Raw genomic sequence first — 23099 nt, forward strand, 5'->3', positions numbered from 1 at the left:
ATGTCATTGTCAAACCACCCCCTTGTAGGTTAAAACCTGTTCCCCCTCACTATTATTAATATTATTATTCATTTATTCACAGACGCCCTTATCCAGGGTGACTTACAAAATAAGTGCACTAGTGCATTGTATGAAGGCTCTGCCTCATTCTTGTAAAGATGTGATTTTCCTTCAATAAAAATGACTCAGCAACGAAAAGAAAATAACACAGCAGTGATTCATCTGCCAAACTGGGACTTTTATTTTCCATAGATAAAGTTATAATTGATAGATTGCATTTTGTCAGATAGATCCTGTTTGCATTGTAATTGGAATTTATGGAAAAAACACTTAAAATGATAATCCACCAAATGGCCAGTATTGTCTTTGGGAAAGCTCAGGAATTGTACTGACCCAGTCCTACACACACCACAGTGAAAATACTCAAATATCTGACTGCTTTGGATGCCAGTGTAGTATTATTATCATTATTATCATCATCCTGGTGTTTCCAATGGCCCTGCAGTGCAATGCTGCTCCACTCTTACAGGCACTGAAGAATGTGGCAAAGCAAAGCTGAAAGCTGAATAATTTAGTGTGATGCACATAGCGAAGCGCCTGTTTCTTGTTACTCAATGCCAGTCAAAGCTGACTCACCAGATTACAAACCTCTCCCATTCACGACACAGTGCCAGTATGTTGTACTTGTCCAAACAACAGTAACTAAGAAACAACCATCATGACAGCAGCTCCACATTGACAGAATCCACATAAGCAAACCCCGGACACCCAGCCCTGTGATTGACAGTCCTTCAGTTAGTCATCCTGAGGAGCCGCAGCACGACACACACACAGCCGCACACGGCTCGTCTCCCTGGCTGTGTAGTGTGGCCTCCTCCCTTGGCTGTGATCTTCCTGGCTTTCCAGAACACAACTGGACTTCATGGCAGCCTTATCCTCCCCAGCACTCATGTCCTCCCTGGTCCTCCCATGCTCTGCTCTGGTCTGTCTCCTGCCGAGCTGAAGGGTTATGTGCTATTTGGGGCAGATCAATGGGGAGTCTGTGTATTTGACTGCGGTCAAAATACTACAGCAGTGGTGATGCATGTATGTATTTACTTAGTTGCACGGATCATTTTACAATATGAATATGAATCACACATGGTATTATGATCACATCACTGATCAGGGCTGCACCCGGGCTGAAGTCAACAGAAATGCAAACTTACTTTTATTCTAATGTTGGCAATTAGAGTGAATTTGATTTAAGTAGTTTATATAAATATACATTACTGTAGGTTTTATGGAAGATGTATTTAATTAAAACCACTATAATGACCAGTCCAGTCTGGTATGCACAAGGTCCAGACTGTCACTGGGGACCTGGCTCTCTATGGACCCACTTCTAAGCCTGTGCACCTGACATGATTTTTATTATCCTTAATATCATTTAATCCAGAGGTCGAATGAACGAGTCACCTGTATTGGTGACGCGTTCATGTTCTTTTCGAAATCGAGGTGGAGTTTCGCAGGGGCTTCTGGGTCCCCCTCTCCATCACTAACCTCGACTCAAAAGCTTTCAGCTGCCAATCGAGTCGTCCTGGGGGGCAAGAAAAGAGAAAGAGCAGCAAGACACGACACCCCAGGTCCTGGAATTGGCCGGGCGCTGTGTGGACTGCAGTGAAGTGAACTGTGTTGCGTTGGTATTGCACGCAAAGTGCAACGTCCCGCAGCTGAGCGCACATCTGTCTGCACAGCCCCGCAAACCCCGCCAGTGCGTTGACCTGCTCACGCTACAGTGCAACTGCTGCGCCGCCGCGCCTCTGCGGACTGTGGGAGCACAGACAAGTGCGAGCCGTCTCCAAAACGAAAACCCCCAAACAACACAGTTGGACGTTTGCCGTGCATGGGACACTATGGTGCACCAGCAGCTATAGCACTAACCCACCTCAGCGACCCCCGTGGCACTTTGTGCAGCAGTGCCAACGCATTACACGCGTCCAGTACATTATCACGGTTAGGGGTCATCTCATCTGATCGTGGCCAAGGCACAAGATTTACGGTCAGTCAACGCACCGGACTGGCAGTGCAAACAAACCCAGACTGCAAATAGTACTTCATACTGGCCGAGCGTATCTGTGTGAGCAGAAAGCTTGTGCATGAAACGGTGTAATGCAAAGGTTAGTGTCTCATGGACGACGCTCCCTTTCTTAAGTTTCGTTTCCTCCGATTGAACGCGTCCCGCATTTCCCGGCTCCTGTTGAAGCTCGTTGGCTGACGTCATCAGCGCCGCCGAGCCGTCCGCAGCCGCTTTCAAAACCACGGCGACTTACCGGCTATCAGACCCGCTGCGGGGCTCGCTGCTCTCTCTCTCTCTCTCTCTCTCTCTCACACACACACACACACACCGAGGCGACTAGACCAGACTAGACATACTCCTCGATATGCCCTCTCTCAGAGATAACAATATAACTGGATTAGAGTTCATCGCTTTCCTGGGTGGGACTGAAAGGACTTCCATAACTAGCAAGGAGGAACTGAAGTGCATCTACGACCAGGAGTTTAGAAACAGGTACAGATGCTCAGTCTGTGTGTGTGTGTGTGTTTGTGTGTGGGGGGGGGTGTTTATAAAGTATGTTTATAAAGTAAGTAGGTTTAGGTTGTCTGTGGTCTGATTGGAAGTTGATGCACTGGTAATATCTCGCACCAAAATGATGATGATGATGATGGTTATGAGAACCAAGGTGCGCCTTCAAGTTGGCACCTTGTTGACTTGGGCATCATGGAAGAGCTTGCATGAATGACGTCTCTTGTTTTTGAAATAAAGTGTGGTGGAGAGAGAGAAGCGCTCAATGTGTATTAAAATGACCCCCCACCCGTTTTCTCCTCTTTACAGGGATGGGGTCAAGCGCCCCACTTTTTCCAACATTACCTACGCCTTGTTCAGATTCAACAAATGCAGAATAAGCAATGGACAAGTGCTGTTCAGAACCAAGGTGAGGAGAAACAACTGTAACTTGACTTCAATTCCTCATGTTTAATTTCTTTATCACGTTTTGTCCAAATTGGTATCTTTTATATATCACGTTTAACTCTGTTTAAAAATCCCATATTGTTTGTTTTTACAAGGTAATTATTATTATTATTATTATTATTATTATTATTATTATTATTATTATTATACAATAAATATGAGCAAAACATTATAAATAGTTAACTTGCTTTAGTTTCACAACTTCAATTACCCATCTTATTCTATGCACAGCCCTGCAGTAATAGTCACTCTTTTCCAAACATGTACTGAACTGTGCTGTTTTTGTAATTTGATCACTGTTCCGTGCAAAAGCTCCTTTCACTGCCCAGTTATTATTTGTGCTGTTTTCTGTTTGTGCAGACATACACAATGTCGGATCAAAGATCTCTCTTTCACAACATTAGACATTTATCTCTTATTGCAAGTATAAGGGGGGTATAATTTGTTTGTGGGTTAATTATTCATATATTAGTTTCTGATTATTATTATTATTTGCAAACTAACATTTTCCCCCATCTGACACCACCTATATAAGTGACATTTATGAGTGTATTGAGTGCGTTTGCTTTTCTCTGTTTGACAGAAGTGTGAGCCAGTCCAGAGCCCTGGTCCCACAGCTCTCCGTAATGGATTGTGTAGTAACTCTGCTCTTAAACATCCTACTCTATGGTCTCTATAAAGTTTCACAGTTGGATCTGTAACTGAACTTTTTAAGTGTCTTCAGTTTTGAACTGGAAAGCCTTTTCGGCGAAGGGCAGTGGCACAGTAATGTTTCAGTCCATGTGTGAAAATTGATGTGCAAAGTATGAAATGGTGCCATGACTGGTGTCTTAAACCGGGACATTTCTCTCTTCAGGCACTGCATGAAACCCACAGAAACTGTAGCGCCTGTGTAAAAATGCGAACCCAGTTGTTTATGGTTACAGCATCTGATGTGGTTTTGGGTGTAGAGAGGGTGAGAAATGCACTCCAGGATTGAATATAAGGAGTTATTTGATTCTTAACCATAGTATATATTTGTATATACATGTATTTGTCGTACATAGTGTAAAGTTCCCTTTCTGAGAAGTGGGTGTTTTTTTGTCTGGGCATGTTCTTTGAGTCAACTCATGTTTTGTATAATTCACCCCCGAACATACTAGTTTCCCTGGGATCTCTGTACTGTAAAAGCCTCTTTGATGTGTCTCCTCTGGGTTAATGCTGTTAGTTGTTTAGTGACACTAGCACTACTGTTATCACTTTTTACCAGCATATAACCAGCCAAGAACATAAAACCCAAATCAAAAGTGATTATTTTGGATTTTAATGAATGTTTCTGTTTAAAAAAACCTTTATTGAACAAATTGAGCTGAAGAAAAGCTTTCTGCCATCTTTAGTGCCACACCAGTCTGTGAGTAAATGTCATGTGCATCACTGATATGATTCCCTGCTCCATTCAACTTTCGCAGTGTGACTTTTAATTAGGGAAGAGGGCGTGTTCCCCCTTTTTATATTATTATCATGTGATGAGTCTTAGGCAGCTAGAACCTGTTCCTGTCATCCCATTGAAAAGGATTATTTAGTTTCTCCCAAAATACCCTTGAGCATTGTTTGTGTTAAGTGTTGCTGATTTGTCGAACTGCAGTGTTTCAAGGTTAATCATCTGGATTCAGCTACGTATTTAGGGCAAGGCTCTGTTTATGCAATTAGTACAGTCCTGTTATTTGAGGGTTATGTTCTTAGTATCATCTTGAGGAATTCCAGTTCAAGCATTAAAAACCAGTTCTGTTGACTGTAGGTTCCCCCGAAAAGACTGTAAACTCTACTGAACCGAAGCAAAAATGAAACCTGCTTGAGGGATGAAAATATGCAGATGTTTCCGTTTTTTATGAGCTGCAATCTCGTGTACATATTGTGTGGTTAAAGAAGTCAATATCTGTGATAGAGTTTTAAGTTTCGAATGTACTTCAAAATTGCCACAGCGTAACAATACTGGAAAGTCATAGGTGTGAAGGATAGGTAGAAAAATGAATTAGTGTTGTGTTGATCCACAACTGCTGCTCTTTTGCTGGGCTGTCGGCCTCTCTTCTCTGTTGTCATTGAATTATTTAATTTGATAATCAGATTCTGCCACATCAAACCAACTGAACTTTGAGCCGAAAGTCAAATTAAGTTGGTTAATTTACTTATACTGACATCCCCAAACTCCGCCTGAGGCAGGATGTGATATTTGATGCTTCTCATTTGCGTACCAGTGATGACAGTAGACTGGTGTCTGCTCATTTTTATATGGATACCAGTGTGAAATAATAAAGAAAACATCCTCATTGAATCACTTTTTCTAGTTGTCAAAGTACTGGTTTCATTTTTCATCATCTGGGAAAACCTTGGGAGCAAGAGGTTGGTGAGATAGAAATCATTAAAGGGTCGCCATTTGGTTTGGGAGCCAAATGAAACAGGATGTGCGCTCGAGTGATCTCGGAAAGATTATGAATCATTTCCTGCAATGTATGGTTTAGTTTTTATAGTGCCGTTAGTCCTTCCATAAGTGATATTGTAAACATTTAAAGAGGCAAGTTTCTGTTTTTGACTTTAAGGGAAATTGGAAATATTTGGTTTCCTTTATAGCAGTATCAGTTGCCTGTTTACCAGAACAGAAAATAAAGAAATGTCTTGCTCTGTTCTAGTCTAGGCATTAGCTTTTGTGGTTTCAAATGTCAGCAAGAATACTGTGCCAAATATGAAATAACCTGACACTTTCACGGCTGGATTGTAAATGAAAGATATCCACTTACTACTCTTAGAACCTGCAGGGTTTAAAAGGCCTCCGACAACATTTGTATTACAGATCCTCAGTGTACGCGAACACAGATTAAACAATGCAATTATAAAAGTAATAGCTGTACATAGTCATATATTAAAGACGGTGGACCATTTTTAGAAAGAATGGCACTTTACTCTCAGCTGAGCAGTACAATAGTGAAAGTAAAACATGAAGCCCGCTGTCCGGTGCTGCAGTGGTGGGTGTGTGGGAAATGGAGTTCACTGCATTCAAAAAGCAGCTCTGTGAACACAGCCAGTCCTGCCGTGGTCCTGCTCTGTGCATGTTTGTAGCCCTGTCCCTCGATGTAGACCGTGTACCCACGCCGGCTCAGGCTGCAGTATTAACAGAGAATAAATGCATTTTTGTTTCTAGTATTCCATTGACCAAATGTTGGTCTTGTTAAAAGGGACCTCCCGCGAAGGCAGTCCAAGCAAGGTACAGTGTCAGGGGCTGTGGTCGGGACTGTCACACCTGTCTGTTCGCTTCCTCTCACTTCTGTTGGGTGCTGTAGTTCACCACTATAATATGAACATTTGCACTTGGGTTCTGGATAGATTGGTATAGCTCACTCTTAATGGAAATTACTGCTGTCGCGATCCCTAAAAATAGTCCTCCCTTTGGCAGGAGGAAAGTCGCTTGTTGCATGTCTACCGTTGGTGAGATGTCTCTTTTCCTGTGTCTCTCTGGCAAAGCAGAACGGTCTTCGATGGGGATACGTCTGAAGATGCTGCTGGAAATGTAGAGGGGTTTCACATACTTGGCAGACAAAAATACATCACCCTCACTAGACTCACTTTTAAGATTAAGATTTTAGTCCAATTAAAGAATAACCGTAGCCAGAGACTCCTATAAAACGTTATCAGTTCTATTATTGTGATCTGTTCTTGGTTAAGTTTGTCCGCAGTACACAGCCCTCTGTGGTCTGTATTTCATGTTGTAAATGTGGTTTTGATCAGCAGTCTGTTCTTGCAGGATCGCGTGACCTACGGAGACCAGTGGAGACAACCCCGCAAGAAGAAGGACTCCGGTTCTTTGCCGCCAGCGGTGAACGGGACTCCTCAGGAACAGCCCGTCGGCACCCCCCCCGTGCAGGTGCCGGTGAAGAAGCAATTGGCCAAAGATATCCTCCAGGATCTGCAAAAGAATAGGTGCCTGCCTCTAAGAATAAGCGTCTCGATGTCGGACCCATGTTGGCTGTTCAGTGGCTGCTATCTCTTCTGTGCCCTATGGGTTACTGTTACATTGTGTCACTCTCTCATCTTGTTCTTTTAATCTGTTAAAAGGTTTTGTGTCTGCTGAGATTAAAACTGATTGATTGATTATTTACATGGTGGCAAGGAAGTCATGACAGTAGAGCTGTTGTATAACAGGGGCCTCCTTTGACTAATATCAGTCCGACTGCCGTAATGTCCCCACAGATCGCACTACACCGCGGACAAGGAGGGAATTGTCATCACCTCGGACCACGAGACAAAAGATGGCAAGATCCGGTTCAGAGCTGTTCCCAGTAACAGTGCCCACATGGTTCGCGTTTACATTAAGAACCAAGGGCCCGACCCAGTGCAGTTCACACTGTACACATCGCTGCACCGGTTCCGCTACTTCACCCTGGTGGACGAAGAGAAAGTGACCAGGAACCAGCCTTTGCTCCTAATCCCAGGTAAGGGGAAACTTGTGGATCTTTCTAACATCGTCTTGCATGACTTACACGGAGAAAATGGAAATCTCCCAACCCGAAAAGCATTCTTCTATTGATGTATAACTACATGTCTTTCGATTTATCTTCCTCAGGGGATAGCTATGAAATTCAGGTGCACTGCCGTGTCCCTTACGTCGGGTACTTCCCAATCACCATCGCCTTTGAGTTCAAGCACTGTTCCCCGGCGGACGCCAGACCGTTTTACATCGTGCGGACCCTGGAGATGTTGGTCAGTAGCTATCTGGAAGCAGAGCTGGGCCCGAAGAGTCCCTACAGACCCTACCAGAGAGAGATCAGCAAGGCGGTGGAAATCACGGTGGACGAGGGAGTACCGCCCGAGAGGTACGCGAGCTGAGCCTCCTGACCATTCAGAGACTGTTGGGAACTGAAGTTATTCCAAGCTGCACAAACCATAACCAAAGACGATGATGTTATGATTAGAAACAGTACAGGTGTCCAAACACAACCTTGAGGTGTTCTTACCGTTTTAGAGTGGATCCACCAAGCCTGTCACACTGCGGGATATGTAGCAGCATTTTTTAAAAGCTAATATTTACGTTAATGGGGTTTAATTCTACTTTTAGTACACGAACAAGAGATAATAGTAAACGTTTTCGCCTCCTGCTCCCGTCGAGGCTTCTGGTTCTCACTCCAGCTGCGATCTTAACGAGTTCATGGTTTATTATCCACATAAGAGAAGCAATTAAACCCTTTTCCTAGGTTGGACGATTTAAGGATACCCGTTGGATGCTGGTGTCTGAGGCCTGGGTTTGAGGAGCACTGTTTGACAGGGTCTGCTTTTGAGATAAAGTCCTTCCTTCCTTCCTCTCCTGTCCCATAGCAATGGGGCCCGGCGCCTGAAGGTGGTGCTCAACTTGGAGAAATACAATTACCCAAAATACCTGAAGGCCCTGGCCAGGGTGGGACTGGAGGACTCGGACAGTTTCTACCCCTCGACCCGAGAGCACTGTGGTCCCATGAAGTGAGTGCCCGGCCGATTCCATCTGTGACTTCGAACATGTGAGGTTTACTAACAAAGCTATCAGCGGAAGCCTCTATTGAGCAGTTGTTGCTTTATTTTACTTTATTCTGCATTCAGAAATAATGTACAGGGTGGTATTTTTACACAGACTTTACAAATTTGCATGTCCTCACACTGGAATACAGCTGAGCTTTGTCGGATCAGGGTGATTTCCTGCTCTGCCGTTGCACCACACAGGGGCTATTGTTTCGATGTTGTCTCGGACAGATGCACGTGTGTAGCATTGACGCTCTGTCTCTCTTGTTCGCTCTGTCCTCAGGGCGCTCCTGGACTCTCAGCTGAACTTTGAGAACTATGAACGGCGCTTTCAGCTGCTCCTTCACCTCGAGGAGATCCAGATGGAGGTGGACATCAGGAAGTACGACATGACTGAGCAACCGATGAGAACCAACCTGCAAGACAAGAGACTTCTCATCCTTAGAGTAAGTGGTGACACTAGGGGCCGCGTTCACAAAGCCTGTCCGTCATATCATTATTATTATAATTATTACTTTGCACTCTTCAGAAACAGCTATCGAAGTTGGGGAGTTGTATTTTTACTGCCCTACATGCCCATAGGTCCCCGGCGTCGCGGAGAACCGACCCTCTGTCCTGAGAGGGGACCACCTTCTGGTGTCCATCAGCGGCGAGAAGGTCGAGCCCATCACCAAGTACAAGGGCTACGTGTACAAAGTGGAGCTGGACCAGGTCAAACTGGGCTTCTCCAGAATGTAAGGCTGGTTCACCTCAACTCTGAGAGCACTGTGCATTTGGAGAAACTTCGCTGACTGGGTTGTCTTGCTTGTCGTTGTTTCAATTTCCCCACTTAAAATGCTGTAAAGTCTGCAGTGGGAGAATGTACTTACTTTATATTTATATTGTTAGTAGTTTTGTTTGTTTTCTAAAGCAATGATTAATTCATACTTACTCCTTTCTAGGGGATACTTTAATTATTAATGTATTGGAGAAGAATATTGTCTTTGGGTTATTTCAATTGGCACAAACAGTATAAAGGTTGTGTGCTTTGGGACTTGTAAACACAGGTCTTTGACTCAAAACAATGGCTTTGATAACATCTGCTGCCTGGAGTGTGCTGACCAGCAGGAAAGACTGATATCCTTTTGACCAGCGGCACAAGCAGTTTTCAGCACATCACACACCACTCCGACAGCAATAAGTCGCCTCAGGCATAAGTTAATTGCATATGCATATGGTAATTGTATTTGTACAATTGGATTTTAACAAAGTGTAGTCACTTCTGATCGCTTGAGACTGCAAATCTATCTCTGAAGATGCAAAAAGGCTTCTCCAGCTCACATCTGCAGTTATTTCAGCACTCCACATGAACCTGTATTTATATTTTCGTAATCAACTTGTTGCTTTTGGACTGCTGTCTGCCGAGAAGTTCTGCAACCTCTACCAGTTGTATACAGTGCAGGTGGAAATAACCGGTTTGTCCTGTTTTAGCCTTTAAGACAAAGTGCTCCTGTGTTTGTGCCTGCTCTGCGTTGTGCTAGGTGCTCTAACCCATCTATAATTTCCATGCTCGTGCCCATTTTACTGTCACGGACAAGTCATTTGATCTTACACAACAGACGAATTAAATGTGTATGTTTTACGCGTTGAGAAAATCCCGATTGTCCACTAATTGTAAGGAGTATTTTGTTTGTTTGTTTATTTTTGCATGTACTCTATTTTCAGGCTGTTGAACAAATTCATTGAGAAGATGAAGTTTGACGTGACCTTCACCTTCAACCGCTTCCCTCTGATGCTGCAGCACAGGGCTGTCCAGCTGGCCGTCCGAAACCGGCTGGGCCACGTCCTGTTCCCCAGCCAGTGCACGGCACCGGAAAAGGCTCTCCCCGAGCTCAGGTCAGTGTCCTGGGCACCTCGGGCTGTCATTACAGCTGCCCCCGATGGAAAGCAGACTCCCATAGCGGAGTGAGTTGAGTTATTTATAGGTTTTATCAACCTTCAGCTTTGTGGACATAAGCTGCTCGATATCTCAGGCTTCTTAACTGAGTTTGAGAGCATTTGGTATGGCAGTGTTTAGCAGGGAAAGGGAATCCTGGGTAAATCTGCCGTCAGCTGCTCTTCTTTCCGTCTCATGATCTCCTCAGTCTCCAGTTGAAAATGACCCTCTAGAGACAACACTGACTCTAGCGTTGTCTGTAGGCATCCCGTGTTATTGTTCTCCCCACTTTTGAGCCTGATTAATAAATCACCCGGTGTTCCTCGTCCTGGCTTGTGCGGTTGTGATCGAGGTCACTCCACAGAAGCAGCAGCTGCGCTACGTCTGCAGGAGATCTCGGGCCCCATGCAGACTGATCTGTGTGTCTGCTGACAGAGACCGAGGCTCACATCCACAGTCTGAGGACACGCAAGAGTTTAATCTTAGTCCCGCGTGTAATCTTTGCACACATGTGCGAGAGCCACACGGTGACGGTTCCTTGAATGTCTCCGCGCAGACTGTACGACAGCAGTTTGGAGAAGAACCCAGAGCAGTTCATGGCGGTCCGCTGCATCGTGGCTGGAGTTTCAAAGCCCGCCCCGTTCCTGGTGTTCGGACCCCCGGGGACAGGAAAGACCGTCACCATCGTCGAAGCCATAAAACAGGTGTCTGGAGGTCTTCTTCATAAAAAAAAAAAAAAAAAAAAGCGGGTGTTAATGCAACTTAATGGTCATATTTTATGAATATGACCCTGTTGTGTTCAGTTTTTTGACCCCTTGCCTGTCCGTCAGGGTGTCTGTTTATAATGTTGGTGTCCGCTTTTGTTTCAGGTGCACAAATGTTACAGCGAGTCCTTCGTTCTGGCCTGTGCCCCCTCTAACAGCGCCTCGGACCTCCTGTGCGAACGCCTACTCACACACGTCGATCACCACAAGATCTACCGCATGTATGCCAGCAGCCGCGACCCCGCAACCGTGCCCGTCGCGCTGCAGGTGAGTAAATCCACGGGCGGGCCTGAGAGGAGCCTTTTTTCACATCGGACCTAACGCTCTCGTATAGACTTCCTTGTTGTATTGTGGCCTAGACTGCGAACTTGCCTTTTTCAGCATAAACAATCCTTCTGCTGTTAGCTACAGGTACAGTGCAGGCAAGATACACGAGTTTGTCTTCACTAGCGCTTTGTGCTTGGTGTCCTGCAGGTGTGCTCCAACTTTGACCACAGTCAGGACTGTTTTGTGTATCCCTCCAAAGAAGAGCTGATGAACTTCAAGATCATCATCACTACCGTGGTGACGGCCGGATGGTAGGCCTCCTTCCTCTCCCGCATCGTCGAGCCTTCACACACTTCTTGTATATTTATACTCCTGTACTTCGAACCCCTGAGTTCTTACCCCTCCTCTGAGCTCTGATAGTATCACCTGCCGTTTCAGAAGCTGTTTCCCAATCCCACACTTTTGAAAGGTGTTTTTCTCTCGCCTTCTCCTCGATTTCTCACTGTGTTCATGCCTTCCCTTCTTCATTCCCGTGGTCGGCAGGCTGGTGTCGGGAGGGATTCCCAAAGGTCACTTCACGCACATCTTCGTGGATGAGGCCGGACACACCGTGGAGCCAGAGTGTGTTATCGGGATGGCAGGTGAGAGCTGCGACCTGCTTATTGGCACCGAGACTTTCTCCAGGATGTCTTTTAGTCGCTTTCTAGCTTTCACATTATGACAATTTCAGGTGGGACAGAAAGTGACACCAGCCTCGTAGGCAATAGGTGACTAAACAGATGTCTTGTGAATGATCTAGGGTTGCTGGATGGAGACAGCGGGCAGCTTGTTTTAGCAGGAGACCCCAAGCAGCTTGGACCCACCCTCCGGTCCCCCATGGCCATTCAGCACGGACTGGGTGAGAATCGGAGACGCATGCGACACACAGTTGACACCACGTGCAGCTGTGGTGGTGTATAGAATAGCTCTTAGTTTAGTGGTGTTACTAGTTGCAGATTAAGACATTTTTCAGCAGGCAAAATCTTTCATTCATCTGCTGCTTGAGTTAAAAAATGTTTTTATAGGAATGTAGGATATAAATATACCTGTTTTATCTCTGTTTATCTCTGTATTTTACTTCTCCCCTCCTCTTTTCATATCTGTATAAACCGTAGGCATGTCTTTGCTGGAGAGACTGATGACCACTAATCCTCTGTATCAGAAGCATCCAAAAACTGGAAAATACAACCGCAGATTCGTCACCAAGCTTCTCCGCAACTACAGGTAGTCAGTCGTCATAAACCGATATAAGTGTTACAGATTGTGTTGTGCTGATATATTTTCCTTGTCCTTTTCTATTTACTTGTGTTCTTAGGAGCATTAGATGGTCTTTGAAATGAGAGTACAATTGTGTCCGTTTCACGATGGGTGTGACTGTGGTTCGGGGTTGTTTAAAAGTTGTGGGAACGTCTCTCTGACCCTGCTCTTCTCCCACCAGGTCGCATCCAGCGATCCTGAAGATCCCCAACGAGATGTTCTACGACGGCGAGCTGCAGGTGTTTGCCGACGAAATGCTCCGCAATTCCTACTGCAGCTGGGAGCATCTTCCCAAGAAGGTGAGAGAGAAGATGACCGATTAGACTGCGACCGGCAGGTTTGTGCGGGGAAACCGTCTGGCTTTGGGCCTGGCATCCACCTGCAGAGCTGCGCGTCTTCAAGCACCAGCAATTAGTGTCGATTCCAACCCCTCTGCTCTCTGAGATGAATAGCCTTAAGCACTCAAATGCCATTGTGTTATCTTGCACGGCTCAGCCCTGGGATTAGTCTTGTTACTCTTCTCTGAACTCTTAATTCGATTCTGTAATTATCTCTTACAGAGTCAGGGTCAAGGCAACTTGCTCCTTGGCTCACTGAGCTCTGCTGTAAAGGAGAAGAAAAATATATCTGATTAAACGTTACCCAGGCGGAAAGGGACATGATTCCACATTCTGTGAAATTAGCTCGCACATGCTCACCTGCCTGTCATAAGATATGCAAGTTGGTCTTGTGTAATTGGTTTATGTTGTTGCTGTATTTGGCCTTATGAGGTAACGGTGGCAAACGAAAGATGAGCACATCAGTCGATCGGGCTGATATTGTCCAGGACAGTCTTGTGTGGGTTCCTCTACATGACCAACATCCTCTCTCTCTTCTCCTCCCTCTCCCAATCCCCCAGGGCTTCCCGGTCATTTTCCATGGCGTGCTGGGCAAGGACGAGCGAGAAGGGAACAGCCCGTCCTTCTTCAACGTGGACGAGATCCACGTCCTGGTTTCCTACCTCAAGAATCTGCTGCAGACACAGGGCAAGAAGGGCCTGGGGACCCTCTCCCCCAAGGACATCGGTATCATCTCTCCATACAGGAAGCAGGTGAGATGGGCTCTCTGTCGAAGGATCGAGCCTCTTTAAGGGCCACTCTGGGAGATTTGGCCAGTTCCCTCTGCTTGTCTCAAGCCATTGGCAGCTGCCTAACGCTCCTGGTATTTGTTGTTGTTTGTCTGCATGGGTGTCACGCTATTATCTTTATGCCAGGGGTTATGATGATGGCAGGGCTTACTATCTAAGAGCCTGAGGGATGATGAATCCATGTCAAAGGGCTCCTGGGGAGAGCACAGAGAGAGGAATATATTTCAGATCCAACAGGTTCTAATAAGACCAGCTGACTGTGTATTAAAATATCTATATTACCCGTAGAAGTGCTCACAATGAAATGTAAATCTGTGACGTGTTTCTCAAAATGGGGGGAAGTTTCGCCACAGATTATTTTAAATAACACGGAAATGCCACGTGAGTAATTGTTATTTTGTTTTCTGTTGCCGTTTGGCATTTCACTTTTATTAATGTATTTTATTAATCTGTTACTGCAATAGTTCAGCACTTTATAGACGGGCTGCAAAGCTTTATTACAGAGCTCCTCATTAAACAGTTTTCTTTTTTTTTTTTTGGGGGGGGTGTTGTAGGTGGAGAAAATCCGAAAAGCCATTCATTCGGTGGACCCAGATCTTAAGAAACTGGACAACGTCAAAGAGCTGAAGGTATGAGTGGCGCGCGGCACTGTGAGGCCTAACCTGTATCAGTTCACTGAGCTCTTCTGAAGGGGATGTATGTTTAATTGCTCCAGATAACGAGAGTTCGCATCCGATATGCTTGAGCTCATCGGTGCTTTATTGACTGTATTTAAGCCGCTGAAGTGAGATAGATAGAGCAGGACAGTTAGCGAGTGTCTTCCTCCTCCACCTATATCACCTGATCACATGGTTTGAGCTGCGGAAGGGAGGCACTGGAGGAAGGGATGGTGTGTGAGTATGTTCTCTGGTGCTTGTGCGAGTATGTTGTGTGGCTCGTGTGCGAGTATGTCGCGTGACGCATGTGTGAATGTTGCATGTCGCGTGTGTCAGTATGTTGCATGTCGTGTTGTGAGTGTGTTGTGTGTATGTTGGGTGGTGTCACGTATGTCAGTCTGTTGGGTGTCGCGTGTGCAAGTATGTCACTGCATGTGTGACTGTCGCGTCTTTGTTGCGTGTGTCCGTCTGCTGCGTGTCACATGTCTGTCTGTTGCGTGATACGTGTGCAAGTATGTCACGTTGCATTTGAGCATGTGTTGTGTGTCTCGTGTGTGAGTGTTGCATATCATGTGTGAATTTGTTGCGTGTCGTGTGTGTATGAATGTTATGCGTCTCGTGTATGTTCCCTGTATGAGTTTTATCGTGCGTGTCACTTGTGTGAGTGTTGCGTGTCACATGTGTGAGTGTGTTGCATGGCGTGTGTGTTGGGTGTTGCGTGTCGCGTGCCGTTTGTGTGAGTTGTCTGTATGTTGCATGATGTCGTGTGTGTTCGCCTGTTGCATGTCACATGCAAGTATATCGCATTACATGTGTGACTGGTGCGTGCACGCGTGTGTGTGTATTGTGTGTCACAAGTGAATTTGTTGTGTGTCGTGTGTGAGTATGCTGTGCGTCGCGTGTGAGAGTTTGTCACGTGGGTCGTAATGTCGTGTGTCGGTGTGTCACGAGTCGTGTGTGTGAGCGTGTCTCTGTGCCCTAGGTGGGCTCTGTGGAGGAGTTCCAGGGACAGGAGCGGAAGGTGATCATCGTGTCCACAGTCCGCAGCGACCAGTCCTATGTCAAGATGGATGAGGACTTCAGCCTTGGCTTCCTGAAAAACGAGAAGGTAAGAGCTGCTGTCGCTGCTGCCGGATGGTGGGATAGAAGATCCGTAACTGTGTATTGTTCCCTCTACTTCCTGTTTGTTTACACTGTATTGTTCCTTCAATAGGGCAGTTCTGTAAACTCCTGTCCATTGCTTAAGCCACTTTATTTCTCATGATGGTGAAACTCTTCCTGTCTTTCAAAAACAGGATCCTATTTCTAACTGTGTTTTGTAATTTCAACAACAGCACCAAGCTGGAAGATTTTGGTGCTTTAGTCACATTTCCGGTATACATAAGAACATAAGAAAGTTTACAATCGAGAGGAGGCCATTCGATCCATCGTGCTCGTTTGGTGTCCATTAATAACTGAGTGATCAAGGATCCTATCCAGTCTATTTTTAATGTTCCCAAACCTTAATGGGCTTCAACCACATCGCTGGGGAGTTTGTTCAGATTGTGACGCCTCTCTGTGTGAAGAAGTGTCTCCTGTTTTCTGTTTTGAATGCCTTGAAACCCAATTTTCATTTGTGTCCCCGGGTGCGTGTGTCCCTGCTGATCTGGAAAAGCTCCTCTGGTTTGATGTGGTCGATGCCTTTCATGATTTTGAAGACTTGGATCAAGTCCCCACGTAGTCTCCTCTGTTCCAGGGTGAAAAGGTTCAGGTCCTCAGTCTCTCAGTAGGACATTCCCTTCAGACCTGGAATAAGTCTGGTTGCTCTCCTCTGAACTGCCTCTAGAGCAGCGATATCTTTCTTGAAGTGTGGAGCCCAGAACTGTCCACAGTATCCAGATGAGCTCTAACTAGTGCATTGTACAGTCTGAACATCACTGCCCTTGTTCTCAATTCTACACTTTTGACTATATACCATATACACATCTACTTACATTACCCTGAATGCCTAAAGCTTGCAATTTGAGGATCCAATATACGGTGGGTAATATTTGGGAAGCAGTCAAAAGGTGCCTGACAGATGAAAGAAATGAGTTCTGAATGAATTTAAATCTCTCTGTGACCACCCCTCCGTTCTCCAGTTCACACACAGCCCATACAGTTGTGTTGACCGTCATGTCTTCTCTCCGCACAGAGGTTCAACGTGGCGATAACCAGAGCCAAGGCCCTCCTCATCGTGGTGGGAAACCCCATTATTCTCTTCAAGGACCCGAGCTGGGCCAAGTAAGACCGGTTTGCCCATCTTCCCCTTTGTCTATCCTGCCGCTGTTTGTCTCTCGCAGGCTCAAGTCTTGGCTCTTAGTTCCTCTGTAGATCTTGGCTTTTCTTTAGAAATAAATGGTTTAAAATCATAAGCTGCAGGGGCTTCCTCTGTGTGTAAAGTGTCCTGTATCTTGCTGCGCATCTAGGTTCATCTGTTACTGCAGTGATGAAGGAGGGTACGACGGCCATGTGATCGAGGAGGAGGAGGCTGACCTTGTGGACCGCCTGGCTGATCTGAACCTCAGTGCCGAACCTCCAGGTAGCTCATGTCAATGGACGTTTCCTACTTCCTGCAGTCTGAGCTCTGCCACCTGTCACCGAAGAGCAATTGATCAGCGCAGTTGGCTTCGCTGGACTGTGATCGATGCATTGTGTCAGAGACGCCCACCTCTCAACTGACAGAAATATGGCTGTGAGATATGGCAGAGAGGTCCACAATTCAACCATTCACACCTCAAGTCAGATTGGGATCAGTACGTGAGTCTAGATAGGACTGTGTGTGATAGGACTAAGTGCAGACTGTGTGTCGACTTAACAGAGTTGTGTTTCTGTTCCCTAGTGGCCCCGGATGCCAGTCTCGTTCAGCAGCAGCTGGAGCCGGAGTGGAGGAGTGATCTGTGAGCTGTCCGTCTCCGGCCACCCCAGCGGGGCGCTGACGCAGGTCCTGCAATGTTCAACATCATGAATTCCTGAAGCAATCTGGATACAGTACACACAGAGACCACTGCAAATAGTTGCACAACGCAGTCATTCAATGAGAACAGTCACACCCCACGGCAGCACAGATAATTATGAAAAAGAGCAACATTTTCACACAGGGAACACCAGTGACAGTAAACCTGGTTAATGGCTTCGGCTTCATTCACAATCACATTCAATTCGCATTAAATTCACATTCAATTCAGACGTTGCCAATCGTAATGGGTGAATATCCACAGGTTGCCTAAGTGCCTTAATCTTTGTTAGTCTAGACATTAAAGTTCAAAAATGATTTAAATTTTTATAAAATCTTGGTGTCCGAATGCCTTTGTGCTTCTCGTAGCGAATGAGTTTTATAACTTGTAAACCAAAGAATCTTAATTATACTGAAGGAAAACTCGACAATCCATTACAAGATACTGATGCAATCCAGTGCCTTAAGGAATACGTTGGAGTGAGTCAGGATCATGAAACGTATTCCTTATAGTAATATAGAGTAGCAGCTATTGGGTCGTTTTGATTTGCCAGCAGCCCAGTTTGTTGGGCGTGTTTTTAACCTCCTCCAATTTTTGTGGTTGAAGATTCATATCCGAAATCTTAATTTAAAGATGACCGGAGAATAGGGTGTTACTGTCTGCTTTAGTAGTTGACTGGAAGGATGTACAATAGTGTCCCACAAATGGGCAATACTAGTAAAGCAATCTGTGAGGATATGAATAGATTTTAGGTAAAATGTCCTTTACAAAAATACTATATAGATGTTTGAATTTGATTTTCATTTCAAGGCCTTCAGTGATTGAATACGATATTGTGACGCGTATCTTGTGAACTCGGGTCTCCCGGGTTCCCGGGTTTGTTTTAGAGAGCTGATATCTCAGCGATGCCTACTGTATTTTAGGATGTCCTGAAGTATATATTTTTCTATTTATAAAAGGATGTGACTGGTTGCATATTTATTACGTGACAAATAATTCTGCACTGTCATAGTTTAAAAAACAGACAAAAAAAGTGATGTTTGATGTCACCGGTCCATTCGTGTGGTTTGTCTTAATGGCTGTTGCTGCGAATAAAGTTTTCAAGACTGTTTTTCCTGATTTTTTTTTTTTCCCATTTTAGGGAATACAGATCATTAATCTTGGAAATAATTTCCATGTTTGGATTAGGATTAATCAAGAAACAGGCCAGAACCGGTCTGCATCTTCTGACCCAAATGTGGCTACTGGATTTGGGCCAGAACGTAGACATATGGGACAGTGCTGGTCCACTTCCCATAAACTGTTAGATTTGTCCCTTTTATATACCCCTAATCTGACTCAAATCCATTCCAATACAACACCTACTTCACTGCCTATGTATCTGTGGCATAATTTATTATTATTATTTATGTTATTTGAAGATACCTTTATCCAAGAAGACAACTTGTATGGTTTAAAAAGCCCTAACCAACAATTATGCAATTTATTAGAGATTAAAATGTGTAAAAGAAGATAGGAAAGCTAGACATAATCTAAACATAGCAAATTTAATTTTAGACTGGCATTTTTATATTATTTACATTATGTTAAATAATCCTATGTAGCATTGAGCAATACTTCAGCAAAATGTTTTAATCAATTGTATTAACAATTTTCACTTGAACAAAAATGGTTCTATCAATAAAATCTACTGATAGATATTGTTTATTTTACAGTATTACTTTTTAAATTAAACCTGTAGATACAGAATTTATACAAATATGAAATAAAGATCTTTAATTAATACCAATAAACCAGTCAATCGTATGCTTACACACCTCTTCATCTATGGCACTTTGTCCAGTGAGGTTTTTTATGTACCAAACCTGTAAAACACAGTAATTTGTTGAGTCAGTCTCATAGCATTGATCTTTAAATTGAACTAATTAATCATTTAATAGACAGTCCATGATCTGGGGGATTTTCCCAACACAGTGTTGCCTCATAATTATGTATTGAATTTAATAAGTTGTTCAGTTTTTGATTGAGTGGTGAAAGAATAACAAAGTTAGTCAGTGTCATGACTGAGGTATTTTAATTTGACCAAATGCTCAAATAACACTGTAGGATGCAAGCTATCATGGGATTTATCCACCTTATCTACGAGACCAATGACTGAATGCTGGTCCTTGAGCACTACTGTGTCTGCTGCTGGTTTTCAGTGCAGCTGAGCTCTCTCAGAGCAATTAGTCAATCGAGCCCTAAATTGAACGTTTCAGTTGCTTTGCACTTGGAAAGTTTTCAGATAAATGTTCATCTGAGAAATTGACAGCTCGGTTGGTATGAAAACCAGCAGAAACAGGTGCAGGGGTTTCTAAGCTGGCAGGGCAGGTTTCAGGGGGAGGTGCTAATGTGGGAAATACTCAAAAGCAAAGACAAATCAACAAATCTCACAACCCTGCCTCTGCATATATGTGCTTCAAATGTCCCGAAATGCGTCCTGCTTGAGTGAGGTATCATTGTATAAAGGCCAGGAATTGTAAATACGCATTCAACCCACTAGTAATGGGGGTCTTGGTTGGCTTGAAAGTGTTTATGACATCATTTGGTGCTGAGATATAAATCATGTTTATACCATCTATAGGTATTATTATAGAATATATATCTAATATGTAAATGTTATAATCATGGTCTTCAGAGCCATTGTGGAAAATGAACGCTTAGCATTAAAACCCTTCCAGTTAATCTATTGTGCAAAATTGTCCAAAAACACAAAAGTCAGAATATTCCACATGACCTGCTTTACATCACTCCCCCCAATTGATCCCAACATAGAACATTTTAAAATAAAAGCATTAAAAAATATATAGATTCCAATGTTCAACTAAACCAACGATATTTGCTCCAGTGTTTATTAAGGGCAATGGTGAAAAAGCAAACGTTGTGTTGTAATGGATCCTGCATTCTGGCCAAGACTCTGATATCTCACATTTTAAATCAATTGACATCACACTGGAACGACACACAGGGAACTCAAACATCATTGCATGTGTTACGCCAGCAATGGCAAAACAAACTAGTTTTAATAAAATGATTTACTGGTCAGCTCAAGATGGTTGGATCTGTCTTCTAAACATCTCTTGATCATGTCTTATTAGTACATTGTTTTAGTGCCAGGAAGGCAGTTTAAGGTTGATATACCAGAACCTTTCTCAAGGCGAAGGGGAGTCTTTTGTGGCTCACTGTGTTGAGTGCTCGCCGTGGACTTATTCATACATATTCAACCAGCTGTTTGGAAGTCCCTTCTGGCTCACAATGAAGAGTGTTAGACAAAGAACTGCTAAGTCTTGAGTTCAAATCCTGCTGCAGCACCTGTCTTCTGTAGATCTGTTGTTTAAGTGCTAGAGGTGGCATTGTGAGGTTGATATACCAGATATTTGAACAAATCCTCAGAGGAGCCTGTGTGGCACACTGCATGCAGAGCTTTCTTGGAAGATGGCAGGACTTGTGTTCAAATCCTAGTGCTGTATCAGTTTCTCATAATTGTTCCTGCTGGAGAGGGCAGTGTGAGGTTGCTATACTAGATATTGAAGAACAAGGGTAGATGGTCCTTTGTGGCTCACTGCATAAAGTCCTGCTCTGTGTCCTGGAGGACCTGAGTTCAAGTTCAGGTGGAACCACTGTCTTCTGAATATCTGTTGGTTGTCTTCACTGTTTGTCCCAGAGAGGGCAGTGTGAGGTTCATGTACCAGATATTTGATCATTCCACAGAGGAGTCCTGTGTGTCACAGTGCATGGAGATCCAGCCTAGAAGCCAGGTGGACCCTGGTTCAAATCCCAGCTCAGCAGATACTTATTCAGGTAAGTATATCAATAGATATAATACTACCCAATATGTAGAGAGAGGAATGGGCAAATATAGAGTGAGGGATAAGATGTGGGGGGAAGGCCAGTGTAGCATAGGGAGTGCATGCATGGAGGAGGAGGTGGATGATATGGAAGGCTAGCATAGAGATGTTAGAGTAGAATGAGGTGGAATTGGGGAAAGTAGATTAAATAGAGGTTGGTGGAAAGAAAATAATGGTAGAGCAAGCTGCAGGGTTAGAAGACAAGGTGTGCCTGCCAGAGGTGAAAGGTTTCCTTCACCTACCCTATCCTTCATTTTCTTTCCTACCACCTCTGCTTGACCAGGCCCACTCCTCTTATCCTACCCCACCCCCTCTTCTTTCATACAACCTCTCTCCAGGCTACTCTTCTTCCTCACTCCTATGTGCATTGTATCCTATCACACCCCACTGCTGCACAGTTGTTAGTGTCATATCCCTTGAAGTACTTACCTCTTTCATCATCAAGCTCCTATGTTTGGATTTGAACCCAGGTCTTGCCAGCTTCAGGACCAGTACTCCATGCACTGGGCCACACAGGGCTCTCCTTTCCTCTGATCAAATATCCGATATATCAACCTCACTGCCCTCCTGACCCTAAAACAAAATAGTAGTTCATGATCAAGAGACAGATGCTCCAGCAGGATTTGATCACAGGTCCTGATAGCATCTAGACCCACATGCCATTCAGTGAGCCACACTCTTATGGTCAAAGATCTAGTATATCAGCCTCACACTGCCCCTCCGGTACAAAAGCTGAAGACAAACAAGATTATAAGAAGACAGGAGCTCCAGAAGGATTTGAACACAGGACTTGTCAGCTATGAGACTAGCACTTTGCATGGTGAGCCACACAGGACTTCTTTTAGAGGTGTTTGAAGATCTGCTATATCCACCACACAGTGCCTCCTCTGGCACAAAAAAAAAGCACAAACAGATTTCAGAAGGAAGACACCACACTGGGTCTTGAACTCACATCCCACTAGGTTGTAGGCCAGAACTTCATGCAGTGAGCCACAAGGGACTACATGTGTGCTGGCTTCATGTTATATATGAACCTCACACTGCCCTCCTGACCCTAAAACAAGGTAGTACTTCACAATCATAAGATATTCAGAAGACTGGCACTCCAGCAGGATTTGAACCCAGGTCCTGGTAACATCAAAATCAACATGCTATGCAGGGAGCCACACTTACATGTGCAAAGATCTGGTATATCAACCTTACACTGCCTACTCTGAGCTGCACCAGGATTTGAACCCAGGCACTACTAGACAGGAGAGCAGAACTTCTTACAGTGAGCTACAAATAACTACTTACCTGCTTATTTGAATATCTTGTATTTCAACCTCACAATGCCCTCTTCTGGGCCTGAAACACAGCACCAGTGAGATACATACAGCAGGAATTCTGAAACAGCTCCACACCCAGGATTTGAAGCCACAACATTATGACCATATCTATACAGGGACCGTCACCAAGGGCTCAACTTTGAGTACAGCAGGTTCTGGTGTATCAGTCTCATGCTGCCCCCCAGGCACTGAACCTCAGCCTATAGAGACACAACTAACAGATCATCACCCAGGACCGGTAGCATCAAACACGGGAGTTGCCTTGGACTCGTGGTTTAGCTCCTCAATGCTCTTGAATGTCAACCTCATGCTGCCCCTCTGGGACTCAAACAGCAGTAGCAATGCAGAAATA

At 44.5% G+C, this 23099-nt stretch overlaps 1 protein-coding gene across 2 annotated transcripts; it reads left to right on the forward strand.

Moving 5' to 3' along the window:
- The first annotated feature begins 1645 nt into the window (after positions 1-1645).
- On the forward strand, positions 1646-18643 carry LOC136749287 (putative helicase mov-10-B.1). Of its 2 annotated transcripts, none has more exons than XM_066703425.1 (22): positions 1646-2551; positions 2927-2975; positions 6789-6964; positions 7235-7476; positions 7608-7857; positions 8357-8497; positions 8817-8979; positions 9116-9267; positions 10238-10408; positions 11005-11152; positions 11318-11479; positions 11687-11790; positions 12023-12120; positions 12279-12377; positions 12634-12742; positions 12957-13074; positions 13674-13865; positions 14456-14530; positions 15540-15665; positions 16731-16819; positions 17005-17117; positions 17418-18643. In XM_066703425.1, exons 1-22 carry the CDS (start codon positions 2424-2426, stop codon positions 17477-17479), a joined length of 2967 nt encoding a protein of 988 aa, XP_066559522.1. In that variant the 5' UTR covers positions 1646-2423; the 3' UTR covers positions 17480-18643. The 2 variants fall into 2 exon arrangements, with proteins under 2 accessions (XP_066559522.1, XP_066559521.1); XM_066703424.1 differs by having other exon boundaries at positions 1647-2551; positions 2876-2975.
- Positions 18644-23099: the final 4456 nt, after the last annotated feature.

This window comes from Amia ocellicauda, chromosome 5 (genome assembly GCF_036373705.1).
Source record: "Amia ocellicauda isolate fAmiCal2 chromosome 5, fAmiCal2.hap1, whole genome shotgun sequence".
NCBI classification, from domain to species: Eukaryota; Metazoa; Chordata; class Actinopteri; order Amiiformes; family Amiidae; genus Amia; species Amia ocellicauda.

Bases quoted from the DNA above. Each gene is read 5' to 3' on its own strand.
- LOC136749287 (XM_066703424.1), top strand. From the start codon at position 2,424: ATGCCCTCTCTCAGAGATAACAATATAACTGGATTAGAGTTCATCGCT. The intron at 13,075-13,673 runs GTGAGAGAGAAG...CCAATCCCCCAG, and splicing joins GGGAGCATCTTCCCAAGAAG to GGCTTCCCGGTCATTTTCCA. The intron at 14,531-15,539 runs GTATGAGTGGCG...TCTGTGCCCTAG, and splicing joins ACAACGTCAAAGAGCTGAAG to GTGGGCTCTGTGGAGGAGTT.